This window comes from Thermobia domestica, chromosome 5, assembly GCF_964235325.1.
Source record: "Thermobia domestica chromosome 5, izTheDome1.hap1.1, whole genome shotgun sequence".
Taxonomy (NCBI): domain Eukaryota; kingdom Metazoa; phylum Arthropoda; class Insecta; order Zygentoma; family Lepismatidae; genus Thermobia; species Thermobia domestica.
In genome coordinates this window covers 18,606,692-18,629,974 of record NC_137458.1, presented here as the reverse complement: position 1 = coordinate 18,629,974, position 23,283 = coordinate 18,606,692, and the positions used below count along the sequence as shown (strand labels likewise).

The following is a 23,283-nucleotide window of genomic DNA, read 5'->3' as shown; positions in this document are numbered from 1 at the left end:
AACTCGGGAGAGTAATACTCCCGGAAGTAGAAACGAGAAACACAGTTGTGATTGGTTGGCGTTATCCACTTCTTGCCACGTTACATTAAAATAGCAGAAATCAAACACTTGCTGTTGTCGGCCTTCGTAGCCGAGTGGGCTAGCGCTACATGCTAGTAGTAAAAATCTCTTTTGGCGCGAGGAAAGTTTTTTTACATTTTTATAACACTTATTAAATTAAAATAATATGAAAATAATTCTTAAAAAAGTGATTTATTTATTTTTGTCCAGATAAGTAGTTGTAGTACTTATGCCCTTGTACTCCATGATATAGGGCTCGTTTTGTTCCCCTTGTACTTCATGATATAAATTTTGTGACCAACTTAAAACAACTGGCTAGGATAGCGCGTAAAACAGCTGGCTAGAGTAGCGCGCGGAAAAACACTTCCGGGAGTATTACTCTCCCGAGCAGGTCGTATAAAAAATATGCATAGCTCATTTTAAAATTTCATTTTTAAAAAAATAATATCGTTCAATTTTTTAATTGTTTCAGATTGGATCTGATGGGGGAATCTGGAATATTTGCTCGACTTAAGAAGAAATGGATTCGAGTAAAATCAACGAAGACTTCACATGCTGATGTAGATGTAGTGCGATTGGACCAAGTACTTTTCGCTCATGCTATTTTACTGTGTGGTGTATTTTTATCCTTAGTAATTCTTGGGCTGGAAATATTAGTCAACAAGTTTAAGCAGCGAGAAAAGTATGGACGAAACCGCAAAAAAAGATATTCGCCTGTGAGAATATTTGGTCGGCGCATGCTTCCACGAAACAATCATTTCTCTATGGACAATGACATTAGTATTGTACTTATAAAATAGTACTTATTACAAATATAATATTAAAAGCACACCAGTTTGCAATACTGAAATTTCAAACAATATTATTAGCGCTCAATTAAAAATGAAAATGTCCAAAGATAAACATGCACCAATTAATAGATCTAATTGAGGCAAGGTGTATAAGAATAGTTTTAGACGGAAGCATTTATCGTAGCATTTGACATGATGACACGATGACAGAAGCACTGGAATAATAATCGGAGAAAAAGCACTAAATTGCACTAGCATTGGCACGAATGAAACGCTTATAGATGAAATATATGCTTAATAAGTTACAGCAAAAAAAAAAAAAAAAAAAAAAAAAAAAAAAAAAAAAATAAATTATATATATATATATATATATAATTCTAAGTACTAAATTTTAATTTCTATTTTATTATTCTCCAAAGATTATACATATATTGATCGATAAGTAATATTGATCTCATCATTTTAGATGCTTGATAGTGGAATCTCGTGCGTAGTTTTCAAGAAAATCGAGAAGAATATACATTTTATGATGTTAATAAGTATATCCTTTGATAGTTTTATTGTTAGAACAGAGTGTTTCTTTATTTAAACCTTTGTACTGAATATGTAAAAGAAACATACTGTTACGTAGCCGATTGTGTCTAGTGTTTTGTTTTCACGTAATAGTCTCATACACACACTTTTAACAGTTACGTAAGTAGTGCTAACAATATCACACATTTTAATTGGAAATAACATCACATACATTTCAAATATGAACTATTCGTTTTCTTACTACCGTTTTACTCTTTTTATCCTTCTTCCTTGGCTTTCTTTTTATCATATATCTATCTCTTCTTCTACAATTTCTTCTAAATCAATATTGCGATATCCCTTCATGTTGGGAGCATCCCATATCAGTAAATATACCACGTACTTCGGCACAAGCATCAGCAAGCAGACGACGGATGCCATCACCACGAAGAGAACACAAAGGGATACGAAGAAGACTCCTTCGACCCCTCCACAGACTCCACCTCCAAAATCTGGCTATATAAACGAACATCTCGAAGCAGAAGTCATCAATTCTTAATTGATTATTTTCTACGTATCTCTGAGATGCAACGGGCAAGAGATACTCTCTTCTCTCCAAGCTGCGGCGGGTGGGAGAGACTCCTTTTACACTACCACTGAGCTGCAACGGGCAATAGATATCCTTACCTATCTCCGAGCTGCAATGGGCAGGAGGTCTTAACTCTATCTCTGGGCTACAACAGGCAAGAAGTTCTTTTAGACTCAGCTGCAACAGGCAGGGCCATTCTTAACCAGCAAAACTCAAACCTCCGAGCTGCAACGGCCAAGAGATCCAATTGTACTTAACTTAGAGGAAAGAACTCTTAGAAAACTACGTATTTGTAATCATTTGTACAAACTGTATAAACATCTTTTTATAATAAAAAGTTGAGGAAAATCCCATGTATTGTTATTGCAATGAATATTACAATATTCTAGTTTCTTTTCCTCAATCTTCGATAATGTTTTGTTCTTCTAACTATTGCTGATAGTTCCTCTTTGATACTTTGAGCCCTGGTCTCTAGGACATTGGCTTTTCCAATAACCCTGGCCTTTCTGTTGATATATAATATTTAAAAATTCACAACCCAAAAATCCCTTTTGAACATTAAGTATTTTGATAAAACTGCTAAAAGCAATGTGAAAATGTAAACAGATTCTATCGTTTTAACTGTAATATATGTAATAGAAAGACAGTGTACAAATGTTTCATGCACCTTCAATAGAATATATTTTAGATGTGTAGGACAACTTGAAAAGTTTTTCATTATGACGTTCGCTGTATGGCAGGAAACAGAATGATTATGCCCCGCCAGGGATTTGAACGAACTTGTAAACTCTCACGTTGGGCACCCTATTATCACAGAGTCATGATTGATATATCTTTAAAAAGGTTATAGAACACAGGTTTCAATGAAATAAATTCCCGCCCTAGTCGTAGAAGAAGAAGAAACAAAAGTTCTAAAAATATGAAAAAATAGAATTTAGAGAGCCCTGGCAAATTAGAATTGGGAGCCAATAGTTACTCTTTTCTTCCTACAAGAAAATATTGTCTGTGTGTTGCAAGAAAACAGAATTTTTGAGAGTTACTAAAAAGAAAAACGTAATGAATTCGTTTTATGTAGGAAATATTGTAAAAAGAAAAAAAATGTTATGTGTAGAAGAGATCTCCATTGAATTTGACATTCGCCCCGCCTTCCCCCCTATCATGTTATATGCATATCACTTTTACTGCACACATCATGTACAGCAACAAAAATTTTGTTTATAGACCAATCCAGTAAAAAGATATCTTGTCTTATATAGAACCGTCCTGAAAACAAATGCAGTTCATGTAAAAACAACTGACCCTCAAAAAATTGGAACTTTGTCCCCCTCCTCCCTCATATAAGCAACAAATACACATACAGGGTATTACTTTGAAGTGGACCACTTCATTGTTTCAGATACTAATTTTTAGGAGTGTACTTCCAAGGGGGAAATGGCCCCCAAAAAGCTGATGCAAAAAAAAAAAAAAAAAACATAGAACATGAACTTTACCCCCTTCTCTATTGTAGTATCCCCCAGAAAGCACAAAGGTGCTAAGCGCCAAACTGCAAATTTCTCAGTAGAGCATAAAAACGAATGAAATACTAATTAATTCCAATTCTTTCATTCCTCTATAGAACTCAGTTTTGACTGCACACCTTTCATATTGTCTCCTGCCACTTGTCTCCTTAAGGATATGCACTCAGTTGGAAGTCAAGGAGAATGGCGCTTAGCACCTTTCTTCTTTTCAGTGGAGATATATGAAATGAATATCGGCGGCAAGGTTCATCCTTCAGGAACACATTCATACCAAAATTATCTTTCTAGCTTAATTAGGGGCTGAGCTATTGAGACTTAAATCCTTGACGCAACAGTTGCGTCAATGGGCGTTTAAAGATTAATGAAATATAGCTTAAAATGATCACCAACTCTTAAACTTCTAATATTGTATTCTAATTCTAATATTGTATAAAAATGAGACATTCATAAATCAATAGATAGGCATACAACTGAAAAAAAAAATGTATGGTTGAGAGTAAATTCTTATGCTTAGTTTTAGAAGAAATCGGGGAAAATGAGTTTCTAGGATGCCAAAAGGTATGTCGTTTGTGCCAGAATATATGAATGTTTTTTATTCTACTGTAACAAATCGTTTATTTATTTATATACTATATCTATATCTATATAACTGTCTATATATATATATATATATATATATATATATATATATATATATATGTGTGTGTGTGTGTGTAGGATTGTTATAAATGATGGACCCATTTTTAAAGATGTGTATTTATTAAAGTTCAAATCCAAGATTGTTCATTATACCAATGGAAAGTGGAAGTTTCAAAGTTTTTTTTTTTTTTTTTTTTTTTCCAATATATTATAAATGTTCAATGTGTCCACCGTCTACTGCACGGCAAACACCTATGCGGTAACTGAATTCGTCCTACACACGAGCAAATGTATCTCCTGTTACTGAGTGCACGACAGCTGTGATACGGTTCCACAGATCATCCAGAGTTATTGGTAGAGGTGGGACGTAAACAGCTTCCTTAACATAACCCCATAAGAAGTAGTCACATGGGGTGAGATCAGGAGATTTTTCTGATCCTTGCCATCTGATATTTCTGATTCTGGCCATCTCACTCACAAGTGAGAGGAAAACGAATGGCGGCCTATTGCCGCGCGAACTCTACCGGCCGCTTCGGGATCCATCATTGCCCACCGAAACTTTCAATCTTCCTTTTTCCATTGGTATAAAGATTGTTCATTTTGGATTTGTACTTTAAGTACTAACTAACTAACTAACTAACTAACTCTATGGCCTATGGAACCCGGAGGTTCAATGGCGCGTTCACAAAAGCTCTCCACTGACTTCTATCCTTAGCTAACTGCATCCAGTTTCTACTTTGTATTCCAATCTCTGCGAGATCCATCTTGATATTGTCCTCCCATCTGTGATTAGGTCTTCCTAATGGTCGTTTTCCGATTGGTCTTCTAGTCAAGACTTTGAAAGCGTTTCTACTTTCTTCCATTCTAGCTACATGACCCGCCCACCTAAGCCTCCTAGACTTGACGACCCTAACAATGTTGGGTAAACCGTATAAATTATGTAGTTCCTCGTTATAAAGTTTCCGCCATTCCCCATTCCCGTTCCTCTTGGGTCCGAATATTCGTCTCAGGATCTTGTTCTCAAATACTTTCAGTCTATGTTCTTCCCTCAGAGTAAGTGACCATGTTTCGCAGCCATACAAAACAACAGGCATGATTATCGTTTTGTATATTTTAAGCTTCAAATTCCTCGACAGAATTCGCGACGACAAGAGATTTTGAACCGAATAGTAACACAAATTTCCTGCTTTTAGTCGACATTTAATTTCTCCGTGAATATGATTTTCCTCTGTTAATATTGATCCTAGATATTTGAAACTATCCACTTTATCAAAAGTATTATTTAATATTTTAACGCATCCATAGTTTGCCGTATTACGGTTCCGACGCACTTCCATGTATTTAGTTTTCTCTGCATTTACTTCTAAACCCATGTCCCTGCAAGCGTTTAATAAGATTTCTGCATTTCTTTCTATTGTTCTCCTATCATCACCTATTAAATTTACATCATCAGCATATGCCATAACCTGGTGAATACCATTCAATTGTAGGCCCTGGTTGTTATCTTTGATTTTCCTTATAGCGTATTCCAGAACGAAGTTAAATAATAATGGCAACAATGCATCTCCTTGTTTCAGGCCATTTTCGACATGAAAGCTCGTGGACAAAAATTTTCCTACCCGGACCTTACTTTGGGATTCATTTAAACATATCTTAATTAATCTAATTAGCTTTCTCTGTATTCCAAGTTCTGTAAGAACGTTGTATAATCTTTCTCTCCTAACTGAGTTGTACGCCTTTCTAAAATCAATAAATAGTTGATGTACCGGGGTATTGTATTCCCACTTTTTTTCGAGTATTTGGCGAATGGTAAATATTTGGTCAATAGTTGATCGATTTTGTCTAAATCCGCACTGATAATCTCCAATAATTTCATCTGCGTACGGGGTCAGTCTTGCTAATAGAATATTTGAAAGGATTTTATAGGATGTTGACAGAAAAGAAATGCCTCGATAATTATTACAGTCAGTTTTGTCGCCTTTCTTGTGAATTGGAACAATGATTGATTCTTTCCACTTTAATTACTACGAATTTTTAAAAATGGGTCCATCATTTATAATAACCCTGTATATATATATATATATATATATATATATATATATATATATATATATATATATATATATATATATATATATATATATATATGCATGTATGTATATACTGTATATATTATATACATACTGTCAAGGGATACTGGAAACGTATTAGTTTCTTGCCTTCTTCCAGCGGCAACTAACAGTGACGTCCTTACTACTTGCAATAATTACGTGAAATAATTAGATGGACCAGATTCACTTTTGTGCCACCCTGTATTAATTTATTCACTTTTATCTATATCTATCTATCTACCTATAGTTTAAACACTTCCTTATTTTGCTCATGTCCTATCCCATTGGCGCATTTCTCAATCTCCTATCCTAATTATTGCATGCAATCCATCTTGAACTGCTTGTTTTGCAAGAACCTCAGAATCAGTATTACCTACTTCAATAAGTTTATTATCAGTGTATTTTCATACACATCAATTGAGCTGCGCCAGGGTTTGTGAAGCATTATTTTAATAAATCGCAGGGTTCATACAAGGCCACCGCAGTTGCCCCCATTAAAATGGTTGCTGCCACTGCTTTCTTTCGTGCAAGTTGTATCTGCCACTCTCAGCGTTCGTAACTCGACAAGAAGCATTTTCTTAAATGGGAGCTTTCATATAGCGACACTGCAGTGGCCGCCACTACTCAGGGTTGCCAATGGATCTTTATGAACGGTGTAAAATTTGTAAAAAGGTATAAACTTATTTGAATTACTGATCAGAGACGAAAATTGCACTACTTTTCATGGCTAAAAATTGACTTCATTTTACACCATGTACTGGAGTTCTTGACTATATTAAAATAACCATAGACTACTTCTGTATTTTGTGTTACAATGCCGTATCATACCTCCAATGAACGTTGGTCAAAAGGTAAAAGAAAATGAACATTGTCGTAAAATACCTGAGAGAAAGAAAGAAAGAAAGAAAGAAAGAAAGAGAGAGAGAGAGAGAGAGAGAGAGAGAAAGAGATTATTGCCCACCTCTTTATATTACATGTAGTACCATTCCATCTTCCAAATTATCTTTATATCCCTGACTTTTTGTAAGTTGCGTTAGGAGTTAATTAATCGTCTGTTATGTTTTGTTATCTGTATATTAATCAACCCATCTTCAGCACCCCCATTTCATTGGAAAAAAAGGTTTGGTTAGATTGACCAAAAAATAGGTGCTGGTTACCAAATTGTTTGGTCAATATAGCGCCAACCAAACGTTTGATCACCAGCACGAAATCATTTGGTTACAATTTGTTCGGTTGCAGGAACCTAGTATTTGGTTACCAGTACCAAATATGCATTTGGTAATTTTGACCAAATAATGATCAAATAAGTAGGATTTGGTTGGGAATACCAAAAAATTGGTTAAAATTTTCCAGGTTTGGATCTTGGAACGAAATAATTTGGTTGTAAATACTAAACGTACATTTTGTGAATTTAACCAAAACATTTGTTAGCAATTACCAAATACTGTTGGTATGGATACTAAACTAAAAAGAAAAATAGAAATTACAATCTATTAATTCTATGAAAATGAGTCAAAACTTCCCTAACCTCAAGCTAACCCACTCGTATCCTTATCTTTCTCTACTGTACTCTACCCTACTCTACTACACCCTTTTAAAGCGGTCATACACATCGATGCGCAACTGGAGCGTGTATTGTAAAATTTACTCAATTTGCATTTGTTACGGCAAATTTACAGCGAATAAAATAACCAAAACACATTAACTAAGACTAAGTAATATATACGAAAAAGTAAGCTTACCTCGAAACACGTCGACTAGCTGCGGTAAGTGTAGAAATCCATTGTGTTGGTGCCCCATGACAATTACGTGTCACTTCACATCACTGGGACTTTGGTGTTAAAAGTTAGATAGTGCAGACAAAAGTCTGTTTCGCACACGTTCTTGGAATTCCAAGCGGTGTAAACTTGTGATTATTAGTTGAACGTGGTCTCTTTTTCCCGGTAGAAATACTATATACTTTCACTCTTACGCTCAAACCGCGATCTACACTTTCATACTCACCATGTTTACCCAGAAATGAAGTAGATACATGTGACCTTGCGACTAAACATTTTGGTCAGGAAAACCAAATCTTTACCAAATCACTTAAGACTTGGCTCGCATAACCAAATTAATCAACCAAATGTTCTGACCAAAAATATAGTGATCATGACCAAACAAGTTTGGTGCAAATGACCAAATTTTAGTTAAACTACAAAAACAAAGTGACCAAATGCCCTGACCAAACAAGTTTGGTATTCCTAACCAAGTCCTTTTTTTCAGTGATGCTAAATGAAGCATTTCACGATCTATTATTATTATTATTATTATTATTATTATTATTGTCAGTGGCGTATTTAGGGGGCTTCCGGGCTTAAGCCTCCCGAAATCGTACTTACTATAGTAAAGTATATGAAATATCTTGCAGAATTTTCACATTTTCAGGCAAAGCCCCCCCTGAAAGTTAGCAAAGCCTCCCCCGAAACAAAAACGTAAATACTCCACTGATTATTATTATTATTATTATTATTATTATTATTATTATTATTATTATTATTATTATTATTATTATTATTATTATTATTATTATTCAAGCACTAAATAAAGAAGTACGTAAAGAACGAAATATGTTGTTGACAAAACAAAACATATATCGATGGTCTTTTAGGATAACATGTAAGTGGTTAGCCCTCCGCTGCTTCTGAGCCGAGATTCTGCAGTCCTTGTTTCTTTAGCAGCAAGAGAAGAAATATTTTCTTACTATTAGCAACCATTTCCCAATAAACAGGGGCGGCGATTAAGGGGGCAAGTGGGGACAGTTGCCCCCACTTTTTTGAAGTGACTCCTTAATGTATATAGTTTCATTTGGAAATGTAAAGTTTTTGTATGTATTACTGGTTCATAGACAAAAATGGTGCCATATAATATTTGCCGTTGCATGAGTAGGTATTGGTTATTTGTCTTCCCGTGGAGTTGAGAAAGCTACAGGAATTGCGTTTTAATTACAATTCAAAGAAATTAATATTGCAATTGCATATTTCTTTAAATGTAGCATATGTTTGTAGAATTTACTGTCTTTCATTTTCTAATCGTAATGACATACATTTAATGGCATGTATGGAATTAAAAATATAAGTTTTTCATTGATTCACAGTTTCAATATGACTTCTACAAAACAAGCCCCATTATTCATTACTATGATTAATATTATCCTTTCTATTTATTTGTTTTGCAATTTGTTATTAAATAATCTGATCACACAATTTTCCAGACAGAATTTTAAGATGTTCATAAGCAAGGAATCAAATCAAGTCAAATAATCAAATAAAAAAATGGCGTCAGCTTTAAGTTTTAAAAAAAGTCAAATAATAATAATAATTAAATCTCAAAATGTGGAGACAACATTCTAAAATCTTATATATATATATATATGACCGAATTTAGGGGATGCAAAAGTGCACGTGCACCTCCCTTAGTTGTTAATATACACTATCTAAAGTGAGAAGCTAGCAGTGCAAATGGCAACACTTTTCGAAATTTTCTGGTGTCATGTTTCTGTTTGGGCTTAAAACAAAGGGAAATTTTGCAAAATTGATAGTTTAAATCAATTTTCTAAAAGTTGACAGATAACGATTCACGGAGAACAAACACAGCATTTCCAGGGTATTTTCTCACTCACACCACAGACGCCTAAAGCCATTTCAAGAATTCCAATTCAATTCAAATGTACTGGTAGTTATTGGTGCACCCCCTCAGAAAATCCTGGATCTGACCCTATATATATTATTCACCAGGCGATTAGGCCTACGTCAATTGAAGCACTTGGCGAATTTATATGGCTGGTCAGCAAATTACCAAGATACTTCAGTTGATGACAAGAGATTAACCAAACTAACACAAAATAGTAATAATAATAATAATAATAATAATAATAATAATAATAATAATAATAATAATAATAATAATAATAATAATAATAATAATAATAATAATAATAATAATATTTTAAATAGCTAGTTGCTGAATACATTACAACACACATGAAGAAAGGTATGTCTATATGCTTTTTTGTGCGTATCTATGTATTTCTTGTGTATTCTGGTAATCCTGTCACACAAAACTATAACGTAGGTGGGAGTTGAAAGATTAAAGAAAAAAAAACATAAGAGATCAAAAAAATGTCAGTATTTGTTGTCAGTTGCTTGGTTCGTATTTCTTTTCAGAGTAGTCACGCCACGCTATTACACTGTACCACTTCAATGGCTGTGTCTGAAAAGACTGATATTGTTTGATTTTTTTGTGCCTAGTGAAGAGATGTGTATCTTTCAAATGTAACAAAATATGGCGGAATATTAGATATACTATTACATTTTCATGGCTACAATAATGTCTATTGCTTAAGAGGCCTATTCTCTGCGAAATTAAAATTCCGATACAGTGGTGGAGCCAATGGAGGGCCAGGGTCCCTTGCTCAAATTCTTGCCCCCCCTAGTGCCCCTCCCCCACGCGTAGTGATATTGTTATAGATTGACAAACGGTGAGTGGGGTCGTGGTCATAAGAAGTGAAACTACTACCAAAACATATCTCGACAGTAGAGTCACCAACTGCATGTTCCAATAGTCTACGTTCCGTCTAAAATAGGTCCTCTCGTTTTTGTTTGTGGTACAACAAAATCTACTTTACCGAAATCTGTGCAGTGCATGAATTGACCTCATCATCACTTGAGCATGTTTTATCCAGTTATCTCCTTTGTTTTCGACAAAGAACCTGAAAGAAGAGCAAAATCAGTTGGCATTCTCATTCGCTTGAAAGTTGAAAGTCAAATTAAGACAGGCACGTAGCCAGGGGGTCAGGACCTCCCGGACCCCCCTTCGAGACCAGAAATGAAAAAATACGGAAGGATGAAACAAAATGAAATGAGAAAAAGAAGGATCAGCATTAAAAATAATAAAAAAAAACTACAGGAAGCTTTTGGTTACTCTTTCTTATGAGGAGATTTTACTTGCATTACATGGTGGCGAGGTGAGCGAGATATCCTGGAAGAGTCAGGGAATTTGAAATTTCTAAAAAGGTTACAGAATTCTCAGAATTTCTGCTACTAGTCAGGGAGATTTCAAGCTTCCGAAAGCATAGAGCCGTTGAGTAACAGCGTCGACATTTTTTATCATAATTTTTCGTCATCGCATCCTTACAGAATCAAACATGTTATTTAAAAAAACAATTTTCTACTGCTCCTTTAACCTGTTATTTGGAACCGACAGTAGTTGAAGGAATAATTAAAACAAAAATTTATATGGAAAAGGAGTTTTGTTAGCATTTGATTCAACAGAAAAAGGAACGCAGATATTGTAAAATATTTTACAAGACATTATTGAGTATGTACTTTTTATAATAGTGAATATGTACTTTTCATAATAGTTGAGATCATAATGAAAGGAAAATTGTTATACAGTAGAGCGTCGATTATCCGAACGTCGGTCAACCGAACGACCGCTTAATCGAACTGTGTACTCGCTCGCACCTGTTACTCTCCCACCCTACCATCCATCATCCCCCTCACTCCCAAACCAAGTTTCCCACAGTAGTCGCCGCACTGAGCCACCGCTGGCGGAACATTGCTTCTAATGGGGCCTTCATAAGGCGCTGCTGACCGGCCAAGCCGCCAGTCGCTGTGTTTCAACAATCAGCACACTTCTTTTTATGAATAAATTTACTGTACAGTACTTCTTTTTGGCAAATAAACATGTACAGTTCGATTATCCGAACAAACCAGTTTTCCGAACACCCATGTCCCCCAATTACTTCGGATAATCGACGCTCTACTGTATTTGAATGAACAAAGAAAGGAACGTAAATATTGTAAAATCTTTTTCAATACTTTTTTTTTTTATTCTTTTATTACTCGAGATTTCTTCATAGTTTGTTATTAAAATACTTACCAACATATCCTCATTTTACTGTCCTAACAAACCAATATATGTTGATAGTAAAGTAGTTTACATTGATCAAGCTCCTGAGCCTTCAGAATTTCATATCACCCCCCCCCCCTCTTCCCGTTACGAAATCCTGGCTAAACGAACCAATATCTGTTCCAGTAAAATAGTTTAGAATGATCGAGCCCTTGGTGTGATGATCACAGCATTTCATGTCACGGACCCCTCCCCCTTCACGAAATCCTGGCTACTGCAACAAAACATTACACTTGCGTTGAACGAAATAACTTTTTGTACACTACTTATTACAATTCGTACATTAAGTAATTAATTTCGATTGATAATTGCGACATAGAACAAATGCATAACATCCATTAAATAATTTGTTATTATTATTATTATTATTATTATTATTATTAATAATAATAATAATAATAATAATAATAATAATAATAATAATAATAATAATAATAATAATAATAATAATAATAAATATAATAATAATAATCTTATTTATCAAAGAATCTTAATATCGAGCTGTCTTGTTTAATATATAGTAAAAGAAGAAAACAAAAGTTTATTATTCCTGAAATAATCGTTCTTTCTGTCATTCGCATCCCGGTCGTTTGAAAAATATTAGATACTGAATACTACCAACACCTACTATTTGATACTGATACTGGTTCTCCCTCTTGATTATCTTCTGGTCTTATCTCGAGTACGTCTAGTTTCCTAACGCTCTTGGCCGTTGGTAACTCTGTAGAAACCTTCTGCTACGATGTTAACAAGTTGTGATAGCGATCTCAAGGAAAATGGAATTAACGCTTGATGGACCTGTACTACTAACTAAAACCTGGGGAAATGTAGTAAAAATCAGTGATTCTTTGTAAATAAATCGTTCAGAAGTATTTTCTTTTAAACGATTTCAAGTGTAATCCATAAAATGCTACTTCATAGAAACATTTCGAAGTTTATCACAGAGCCAGTGTTACAATCTCTTGATTACTAATCATCAGGTAAGATACCAAAGGCGATACAACTTGGTAAGGGTAGTAATGTTATTTTGTGTAAAAGCGGTAGTTACTACCTGAACAGATTGTGTCATCCCGTTATCTTATTTAATGTTTAGAAACCAGAGAGATATCAGGAGTTTATGGGACTGGTCCATAGAGATTTTATTCAGTGAATTTTTATCGCAGATTTATATTGTTCTTCAAATATCCTTAAATATTTCTGAGAAAATTACATTGTAGAAATTATGCCGGGCAGTAAGTCCGTGGTGACATGAATTTTCAACAAGATATACTAATTAATGCCGCTCCTTCATATCTAATCTCAAAACTAGCATCGACTACTGGATAGTAGTGTTAAGTTACTTCAACTATATTTGAATTTATTTTAAGGCTTTGATAAATCCGATTCTCAGAGGATACAAATGAGGGAAATGAGTCAGTTGGACCATAAACATTTCCCTAGTGACACTGAGGAAGAATCTTGGTAAACTTCTAGGTTGAAATATTTGCCCAAGAGGGATTAATCACACCATCTTCTGAATCTGAAGTCGATGTTCTCTCGCTGGCTTTGGTCATTCGGTGTAGGTGTGAAGTGTTTGTATATTTTAATTCATGTCAAATTCTAAAAAAAACTGGAGAAGGTAATCAAACGAAGTAAAGGAAAAAAAAAGATATAATTTACTTCTTTTGTTGTAAAAGAGTCCCCATTGAAATGTCTGTTTCATATTAGGAAAAGAAAAACACATTTCCTCTCTTTACTTCAAAGAGTGTTCAATATATCATGTTAAGGAAGTAAATGCAAATTCAATACTCAGTTTTAGAACTGAGGGGAAAAAGTAACCAAAAATAATTGAACTTCGGCCATTTACAAAACAAGAGGTAGCAACCGGGGCAGTTGCCCCGGGCGCTAGCAAATTAAGCTATATTGCTATATATGTAGATGTAGGTGAACGGGGTGCTAATCGCAAAGTTCACCAATGTCTAGTTCCGTCACCGATTAGGCTACCATATTTTTAGAGTGTAAAATCGGGACACTTTTCTGAAATTGTAAGAATTCATGACAAATTACAGTACAGTATTGTTGAGACTATGGCCCTTCATTATGGAAGTGATTTGGAAACACCAAAGTGAGAACTCAAAATCCTCCCAAACACAATTAAGTTGTATGAAGGCGAGAGAAAACCAAAGTTGATTTCTTGATGAGTTTCATTGATTTGTGTGTGTGTGTGTGTGTGTGTGTGTGTTTACAAAAACGCATTCCTAGAAACGTACCAGCTAGGTATCATCTCGGTGACTATACCGGTTTCTAGTGTTGCATGTGAAAAGTTATTCTCATGTTTGAAAAGATTAAATACTTGCATATGCAATTCAATGACTGATGATAGGTTGGGAAACTTAGGATTACTTTACATTGAGAAGAAAATTGTTAAATCGTTAGATCTTGAAGAAGTTGTTGATACGTTTGCTGCTGCCCACAAGAATAGAAAGATTAATAGAGGCATTAAATAGAGGTATGAACCTGTAAGTTATTTTCTTTACTATCATATCAAATGCACATGGTTTTATCATATCTTTGTTTTTGTATTCATGTGAAGTTTTATTAACCACCTAAGAAAAATGCATACCTTTTTGTGATGTGTACCGTTACAAACTGGTATTGATCAATGCTTCTATGTGTTACAGCCAGTTGTGCTATTCAGCCGGTTCGCAACGGTTTGCTAGAACCGGTTGTTAAAATATTTCCAGTTCGCAGAACCGTTTGTTACATCCAAACATAACTACACACACACACAAACATGACCTAGCAAAGAGTGAAAGAAAGAAGCCGAACAAATTATGTGTTTGAATCTGGCAAAACCCATTTTCGGAAATCGAAAGTAAACCATGCAGATCGCTTGTTCATCAATTCTTCACATTTATTCGAATTTTTGTTTGTTTATGATTTACAAACAATTTAAACTAAAAACAAAATGGGCGCTGCCAACATCACGTAGCAGAACCCATTTTCGAAAATCGAAAATAAACCAAGCAGATAAGATTTCTACATCTTATGTATTTCTATTAGCATAGCAAGCGTGTGCATTTCAATATTTCAGTTGGAAGGGAGAGCTTGTAGAATACAAAATTTTCACAACCAAAAACAATTGACCTATTTCAAGTACATTACTTTGTTCTGTATATACCAAAAGATTAATGGAGGGCGGAGGGAATGGTAAACTTTATTTTAAGTATCTTTGCTCTTAGAAATTCTGACAGTTACAGAGTTAAACATAGGATCTCTTAGAAGAAAGTATAGGTGTTTATTCCTTAATCTCAAATGCTTAGTTATTAAGAATGAAAACTGGGATCATATGAGTGAAGTGGTGAGGGTTATTTATACATATTTGAAACACATACAATTGTCAAGCCGTTGCTGGATGAAAGTTTTTTGCAATATTTCTTGACAACCACCTATCTTGAACAATTCGTTCCAAGATATTCGAAGTGCTGCATAATTACGTCACACCACACCACCTATGTTACAGCTCTCAAGCACACAAGTGAAGTTAGTTTATTTTAACAGGACAATATAGACGAAGCACTGTTAGATATACTGAAATTTATAATCTTCCACTATTTTCGAAATAATACTGCCCGTTTTGCTGTTTCTACAACACATAATAGTTTTTGTTATCATGTACTAATTATAATACCTGTATATTAAAAGTTTTAAAGAAGGTAATGAAAATGTGTAGTTTATAAAAATGTTTGAAGTGTTACATTTAATGTTTTCCTTTGTTGTGAGAGTGAGGAAAAAATCATTTAGGATAAAATAATTTCTGCACATGAGCATTGGTTTTATTTTCATTAAGATATCTACTAAGTATTCTTTCTCTATTCCAATAAATAGAATAAGCTCAGTTTACTTTTAATTGAATATTTTCATGAGTTTTGTTTTTGAAAACCCAAAATAGTGGTATTCATATCCGCTTGATTCGTACATGTGAAGTTCTACTAGCTCTCCCTTCGTATGTAATAAGCAAATTCCTAAAATAACTAGCGCTAGACAATATTATTTTGCAAGAGGTACCGTTATCACGAGTCACCTAGTAGCTTTCCGTTTTTAGCCATTTAGAAGCGCGAAAATAAATGTCGATTTTCTAAATGGCTGGAAATCGAAAGCAGATAAGTGAGTCGTGATAACGATATCTCATGTTAAATAATATTGTCTACGAGCTCTTGTTCCACATTTCGATTATCTTTTATCTATTTGAAGATAATCACGTAATTACTGTAAAATTAGGGGTATTTTAGTTTCGCCGTGATGGGGCATCTTAATACGCTGTTTGGCAACATTGAATTGCAGCACATATCTACATAAAGCATATTCTAAGTAGGTTTGAGCTGAAATCAACCGTGGTTAACAGTTAAAAAAAAAAAATTGCTGGAGGGCGTTTGCTGCCATCTAATGGCGAGATGTATAATTTCTACTAACTTTGTTTCAAATGAGGAAAATGGGATATGCATAGCTCAAGTCTTTCCGGCCTTAGAACAAAGTAGACGTAAACAAAGCGAAATGTATTTCTCCGCGGCTCTCACGTGCTTCGGTAGCGAAAAACGTGAACAGCAAGATCGTCTGCTTACTTACTGTCGTCGCATAATTTCCAAAGTGCACTAACACTGACTACTGCTACGTTGGAAAGATGTATTTTCTTAAATCCTTATATAAACGAGATTGCCTCTTGTTCCTGTTGTCCTCTTTTGTGTTTTATAACACGAGACGAAAATGGATTATTGTCACACATCGTCGCCATGAAACTATGCATTCTACAATAATTTTAAATGAGTGGGGTAGGCCCGCGAACGCATACGCATGCGCAGTAAATACTATATGTCCAAAAACGGGTGAGGTTGAAATAAAGCTACATCGGTTGTTAAATATTATACTGTATATATTGCGTTTATTATCACAAAATGCAGGATAAATTCAGATATCTTTATTTGAAATCATTATTTTAGTAGGGATTATATTGCGGTAGGATACTAGTGCAGTGAGACCAACAACCAATCACTGGTCATCCACCCACTGGTAGTCAGGTGGGTTTGTTTACTTCTACTCTTTTCTAAGACTGGAAAGAGAATATTGTAAGGTGACCGTTACCGAATTGACTCCATTAAAGGTCAAACGGACGGACGTACTAATATTACAAATTATATCTCCAACCAAGGGCGCCGATTCTGGGGGAGTCCTGGGGGTCCGAGCCCCCCCAAAAGCTCATGTGGGTCCCCCTATTATATTTATGAATATACAATATTTGGCATAATCTGAATGCAATTTGTCTTAAAATCCTCATATATATACCTTCTGCACCTGAATGCTCCCCCCCCCACCACCAAATTTACAGAGAAATCGGCGTCCTTGTCTCCAACTAACATGATCCTAATGAAATGCTTATTATTAGGGATGCGCTCGAGTCGAGACATGTCTCGAATCTCGACTCGACTCGACTCGAATTCGAGTCGAGATTCGAGTCGAGACACACTTTGTAAAATTCGAGACGAGTCGAGACAAACGTATTTCTCGACTCGAATTTTCGAGTCGAGACACGAGTCGAGTCGAGACGGCTCTTAAAAATCTCGACTCGACTCGAATGTCTCGAAAATCTTTCTATAATTTTTAATATTATTTTGAAGAAAGTATTCACTCAGAAACAGCCTTGAAACCAATTCCAGCTTTTATTCCTTTAGAAAGGTACAGAACGCATAAAATTAATAGTTAATCTTTAAAGATCAAGATTTAATTTTCAGATCAATTCAGTTAATTAAAACTAGTAATTAATGTCGTTGTATTTGGTTGTACTGTAAATATAATGATAATAATAATAATAATTGATTATCTAGTTTGTATAAAACTATTATCCGTAGTCTAAATCTAGTTTGTATAAAACTATTGCGATAAAGTGAACTTCATAAATTCTCTGAATGAGCAGTTGGTAGTCTATAGTAATTTAGCATAGTTATAATTATTGTGTTTTCGTTCCCATGAACGCAATAGGGTTACGTAACTTCTGGATTATTCGCTTGCCCAACTATTCTCAGGCTTTAATATGTTGCAGCATATCACGAGCTACGGATAATATATAATGTAACATTTGTTGTACATCACATATTATGATACGAGACTATTTTACATAGTATATCTTATCTAATATAAATAAAATAAAGAGTTTGTTTGTGTGTTTGTCTGTCTGTCTGTGCGACCTGGGACCAGACGAGTGGACCGAGAGTTCCCAAAATTTGGTCACGGGTACCTTAGTCCAGGCCCCAGATCAAGACGAAGCGGTTTTTTTTTATTTCGAACCAGGGGGGTCTCGGGGGGGACATTTACTGGGACCGACCTGGGGACCAGACAAGTTGACCGAGAGTTACCAAATTTTGGTCACGGATACCTTGGTCCAGGTCCCAGTCTAAGGCGAAGCGTTTTTGTCAAAATTGGAACCAGGGGGTCTCAGGGGGGCGTTTAGCGAGACATGTAGTAAAAGTAATCCAAATTGATCGACATTAGTGTCAAATCCATAGTTTTCACGGTCGCTGAGATCAATGGTGACACTTCCATCAGCGATGACTTGCAAATTCAGCTACTACTGTATGCGGGCCGGGTGTCAGCGGGTGAGGAATACCGAAACATGTATAAATAGCCCATATTGATTGATACTAGTGTCCAATCCTTAGTTTTCGCGGTCACTGAAATGAATGGTGATACTTCCACAGGTGTTGACTTCCAAATACAGCCCTCATGCGAAGAATGGATATATTAAGCTAGTATTACAATAAATGGACTGCTTGGATGCCAAGAACTAGTACAGATAAGTACCATCCACTTCTATGAATATGTATTTTTTAAAAGGATTTTTGTAAACACTAAGTTATAAAACAATGAACTACATACAGTAGTTATGGTTTTGGTTCCCAACATAAAAGAAATATGGATTGTTCATGAGATATTGAACTTCAACTTTCACTCCTGGAAAATTTCAATTTTGGAGTTAGGCCACTTGGCATCAAAGCAGTTCACTGTAAGATAAATACATTCCGCACATTAGTAACATAGTTGTTCAGGGGCCTTCGATTTCCATCCTCTCAAATGAAAGCTGAATGATTGCTTGATACATGCTGACTATATAGGAGAAATAGTGTATTAAGTTTTCGAGCTTTGGTGCGTATCCGTATTTACACTCTGATATAACTTTAAGTTCACACTTAAATCGAGCTAATTGTTTAATGCATTTCGAAAGCTTTTGTTTTTATGCAGCTCATTAAGGAAAATCTAGATATTTTTATAAAAAGGCCTTGTGTCCATCTTAAACATAAATTTTTTATATTTTGAATTTTAATGAAAAAGATGATTCTTGATTGGTAGAGATAACAAATTATGTTATGTTATCTATGATTTCAGTTGAAATAGTAGTCTGATGAAGGAAGTGATATACTTCCGAAACTGTTACATTTCTCGTTAATTTATAATAAAGAATACAGACAGCCTTGTAAGAAAGTTATGTTTAATTTATGTTTAAGGAAAATCTATTTCATAATCGTACATTTATGTACTAAGAAACTATGAACGTAAAGTGGACTCGACCTAGCCCCGTGGCCGCTGTGATTCAGTGGCACAGCTCTCACCCTTGGTGTGTGAGGACTCTGATTCTGTGTGTGTGTGTGAACTCCGTGGCTAGTGTATGCGTACAGAGTCGGAAGCGGTATGTATTGTTTATACTACTTACAACGTTACCCCCCACATAAAATATAAATTCACCCTTTCTCGCTTCTCTTTTTCGAATACAATGAACCGACTCTTTTGCTGAAGAACGATGCTAAAAGAAAATTGAAACATCTGTGTCTAAACTTTCTTTGAAGCGCAGTCTTTTGTATTTGTAAGGTTTTGCGAGTGTTTTCGGGATAGCCAAATTTTTACCATGGACTCCTGCTGCGAACTGACCGTGAGTAAACACCCGATCTCGCTGTGCTCAATTTCTCTCGCACACGTGAAATGGGTTTGTTGTTTCCAAAACAAATAGGAAGTTACCTTGTGCTTTTGCATTTCTGCACGCACACAGGTACCATTGTTGTTTTAATGATCAGAAGAAATATCAAAACCATCCGATATATATGATACAAAACAGCTAACAGAGGGAGGCAAAGATAAAAGTAGGCCTATACCAAGTTTTCCGCGTGGTACCATTATGGAGAATAAATATTTGATAAAGTCACGTAGATGCGTTTAAACCTATTCCATCTGTCCTTAAATTTTTCTGGTCTCATCAATTTCTCAGGAGAATACGTACAACATATGTCCAAATTCCATATATACTCTTTCTAAACTAATGAGTAAACTCATTAAGAACACCAACTGATATCAATAAACAGGAAAGAAAACAATACTTTATACTTCTATCATTTGGTACACATCTCTATGAAGCACAGCTTGTTTCTTTTTGAAATAGCTCCTTCGTGTCACAGCTGTGGTTAGTTTTGTTTTGTGTTAGGATGAAAGAGAGAAATGCAACATTTGCTTCGAGGTGAAGTTATATATATTATTAAGATGAGCGGTGATAAGCGAGGTTTAACAAAGAGTGCCTTTCGGATGCACAATTTAACGGGTAGTTGCAGTCCGTGTTGAGAATCGAACCAAAGCTATGTAAGACATGTTAATATTGAGCTCTTTTGTGGTAAAAGTGAACTTCAGAAACACACAAAAGACTTGAAACATCAAACTAATGTAAAGCAATTGAAAAATAGCCTACCTATCGCTGCATCTTTTCTGTGGCTAGAAACATGCAGTGTGTAGCAACAAGAATTGTGTTAAGGACTTTTTTTTTCGAACATAACATTCCCTTCCACACCACAAAAGACAATATAATGTTTGTTAAAAGAAAGTGCACATAATATTTTTAAATTTTGTTTGTGATCCTATCATGCATAATTATAAATAATGCCTTTCATACTACGAGAATGAGTTCAACTATACGTCGTGGCCCCTCTAAAGCGGGGCCGCGGTGGCTCAGTGGTAGATCGTTCACCTCTGGTGCTTGGGGACCCTGGTTCGATCCCAGCTCGTACCAAGTGAACTTTGTGGTGGACAAACACCGTGTGCGTGGGTTTCCTCGGGGTTCTTCCGTTCCTCCCACTTTCTTCATTCCACGATTTCACTTATTTCTCATCATCACCCCTCTCCTTTAGCCTAACCGGCATAACCGTGGGACGTAAAACTCAAAGATTTCACTTCATTTTTTCCCTCGAAAGCGTTATCTTTCAAAATTATTTATTGTTAGATATTGTAAATTTACGGTATCTATTTTAGTGGACGGGAAATTTTGCATCTAATCGGATAATTTCATGGCTTCTAACAGGAATTCGCAGTTACGAAATTTGCATCACTGTCTTTTGAAAGGATGCCTAGAAAAAATACTACTAGAAAATAACTGAAAACACAAAATGGATTTGATAGCCAAATTCACGTCATCTTGGTGCGTCGTCATTTTTCTTTAAATATTTGTATTTAGTATTAGATTAGAGTTTAGTGTCCCTTTCAGCATCAAGGCTATATGAGACGTGAACTTACAAATTAACGTGGGTTCAGAACCACAGGAGTTCCCATCGGAAATCGAACCTAGGTCTCCCGCACCAAAGACGCGTACGCTAATCATATGGACAAGGGTGTTCGATATTTATTAATGTGTACATAAAGTTGTGAAATTGCGCTTGTATAATGGAATGCAATTCCTTCTACTGACATAAACCTTCACAATACTTAGCTGGACAAAGTATCTTTAAAAAGAAAATGTCACTCTTTATGTTTCAGTTCCTGGTTCGACTGAAGGATGGAACAAATTGCAATGAGCGTTTTTGGATCCTACTTTGTGTAGTTGATTCATCACAAACTTGGTATTTGATACGGATATGAACTATTACACTTATTTGGTGTTTATTTCTAAATAATAAGTCCTAATACAATTTCATAAAGTTGTAATTCTTCTTTAGTTTGTATCACTTTACACAATGACAAATCCAAAAGGTGTGTTGTATCGGTGCAGTGCCAGTTTTTCACGTTTTTCAAAATGTTCCAAAACCCAAAGAATAATCTTTAATTTCTGATATTTTAGTCGTCACAAATTACAATTTTATAATGTAGTCAATGTTTATAATTACTGGGCAGTTGGGCGTTTAAACTAATGACATCATAATAAAGTCAAAACCCTAATTTTGAGTTGAATTGATTCTGATTTTAACGTCCCGTTCAGCAGCGAGGCAATGTGAGACGTGGACCTACTGATTAACGTGGAATCCGAACCTCATGAACTCCCACCGGGAATCAAGCCCAGGTTTCTCACGCCAAAGGCAAGTATGCTAACCGTTAGCCACGAAGGAGCTCCACCATAATTTTAGTGGGCGATAAGAAATATCTCGCCAGTGCTTTTACAATAAATAAAATTTTATAAGTATTAAAGAATAGTGGTAAGAGATTTTATAATAGCTCTTTTATTTATGAGATATGAGTATTTTGAAAAAAAAAAACAACTAAAGAATAGGTTAGCGGAACCACAAAAGACTCGTAAAATAAACTTTCTTATAAATACATACTCACCTTACTCACCTTTTATAATTGCTATGCTTACGTTCTCCATAAAAACAGAAATTCTCTTTTAGTGATACTTTACACAAGATCATGAAGTGGGTTCAAATTTAATTAAAGGCAAAATACAATACAATAATCCACAAATATTGCCTCAAGTGAGTTTAAAGATTTCTAAACACTAGTGCGAAACCGGGCTCTGCCGTTGCGATCGATTTACAGGTCTTGAGACGAAAGTAAGAAGGGTCTTACGCACACAGTAAGTAAAAACAATTAATATGCCGGTAACTTTCCCCTAAATGGGTGTATCTTAAAACTAACCTCACCATTATTTTTCTAATTAAATTCTAGCCCGAAATTATGTATCATATTACCCTATTCCCATTTTAAAAACTTGACCTTAATTCAAAATGGCGGATTTTAAGATGGCTGCCATCAAGGTCATATCTACCATACGACTTCCCCCCAGGACTTATATGTATCCACATGGTTTTTCTTCACTTTTCTTCATTAACGCTCCGTTT

At 35.2% G+C, this 23,283-nt stretch overlaps 2 protein-coding genes across 4 annotated transcripts in view; one reads left to right on the top strand and one right to left on the bottom strand.

Moving 5' to 3' along the window:
* LOC145685762 (putative glutamate receptor) overlaps positions 1-1,202 on the top strand; it is a 60,210-nt gene extending 59,008 nt beyond the window's left edge. The window contains exon 9 of the mRNA XM_081758272.1: positions 533-1,202. Coding sequence (XP_081614398.1) covers positions 533-860 — 328 coding nt within the window. The 3' untranslated portion in view covers positions 861-1,202. The remainder of the gene's footprint in view (positions 1-532) is intronic.
* The window catches only part of LOC145685763 (trypsin Blo t 3-like), a 127,699-nt gene extending 119,488 nt beyond the window's left edge, over positions 1-8,211 (bottom strand). For all 3 annotated transcript variants that reach the window (XM_081758273.1, XM_081758275.1, XM_081758276.1), the window contains exon 1: positions 7,963-8,211. In XM_081758273.1, the coding sequence (XP_081614399.1) occupies positions 7,963-8,020 (58 nt within the window). In that variant the 5' untranslated portion in view covers positions 8,021-8,211. The remainder of the gene's footprint in view (positions 1-7,962) is intronic.
* Positions 8,212-23,283: the final 15,072 nt, after the last annotated feature.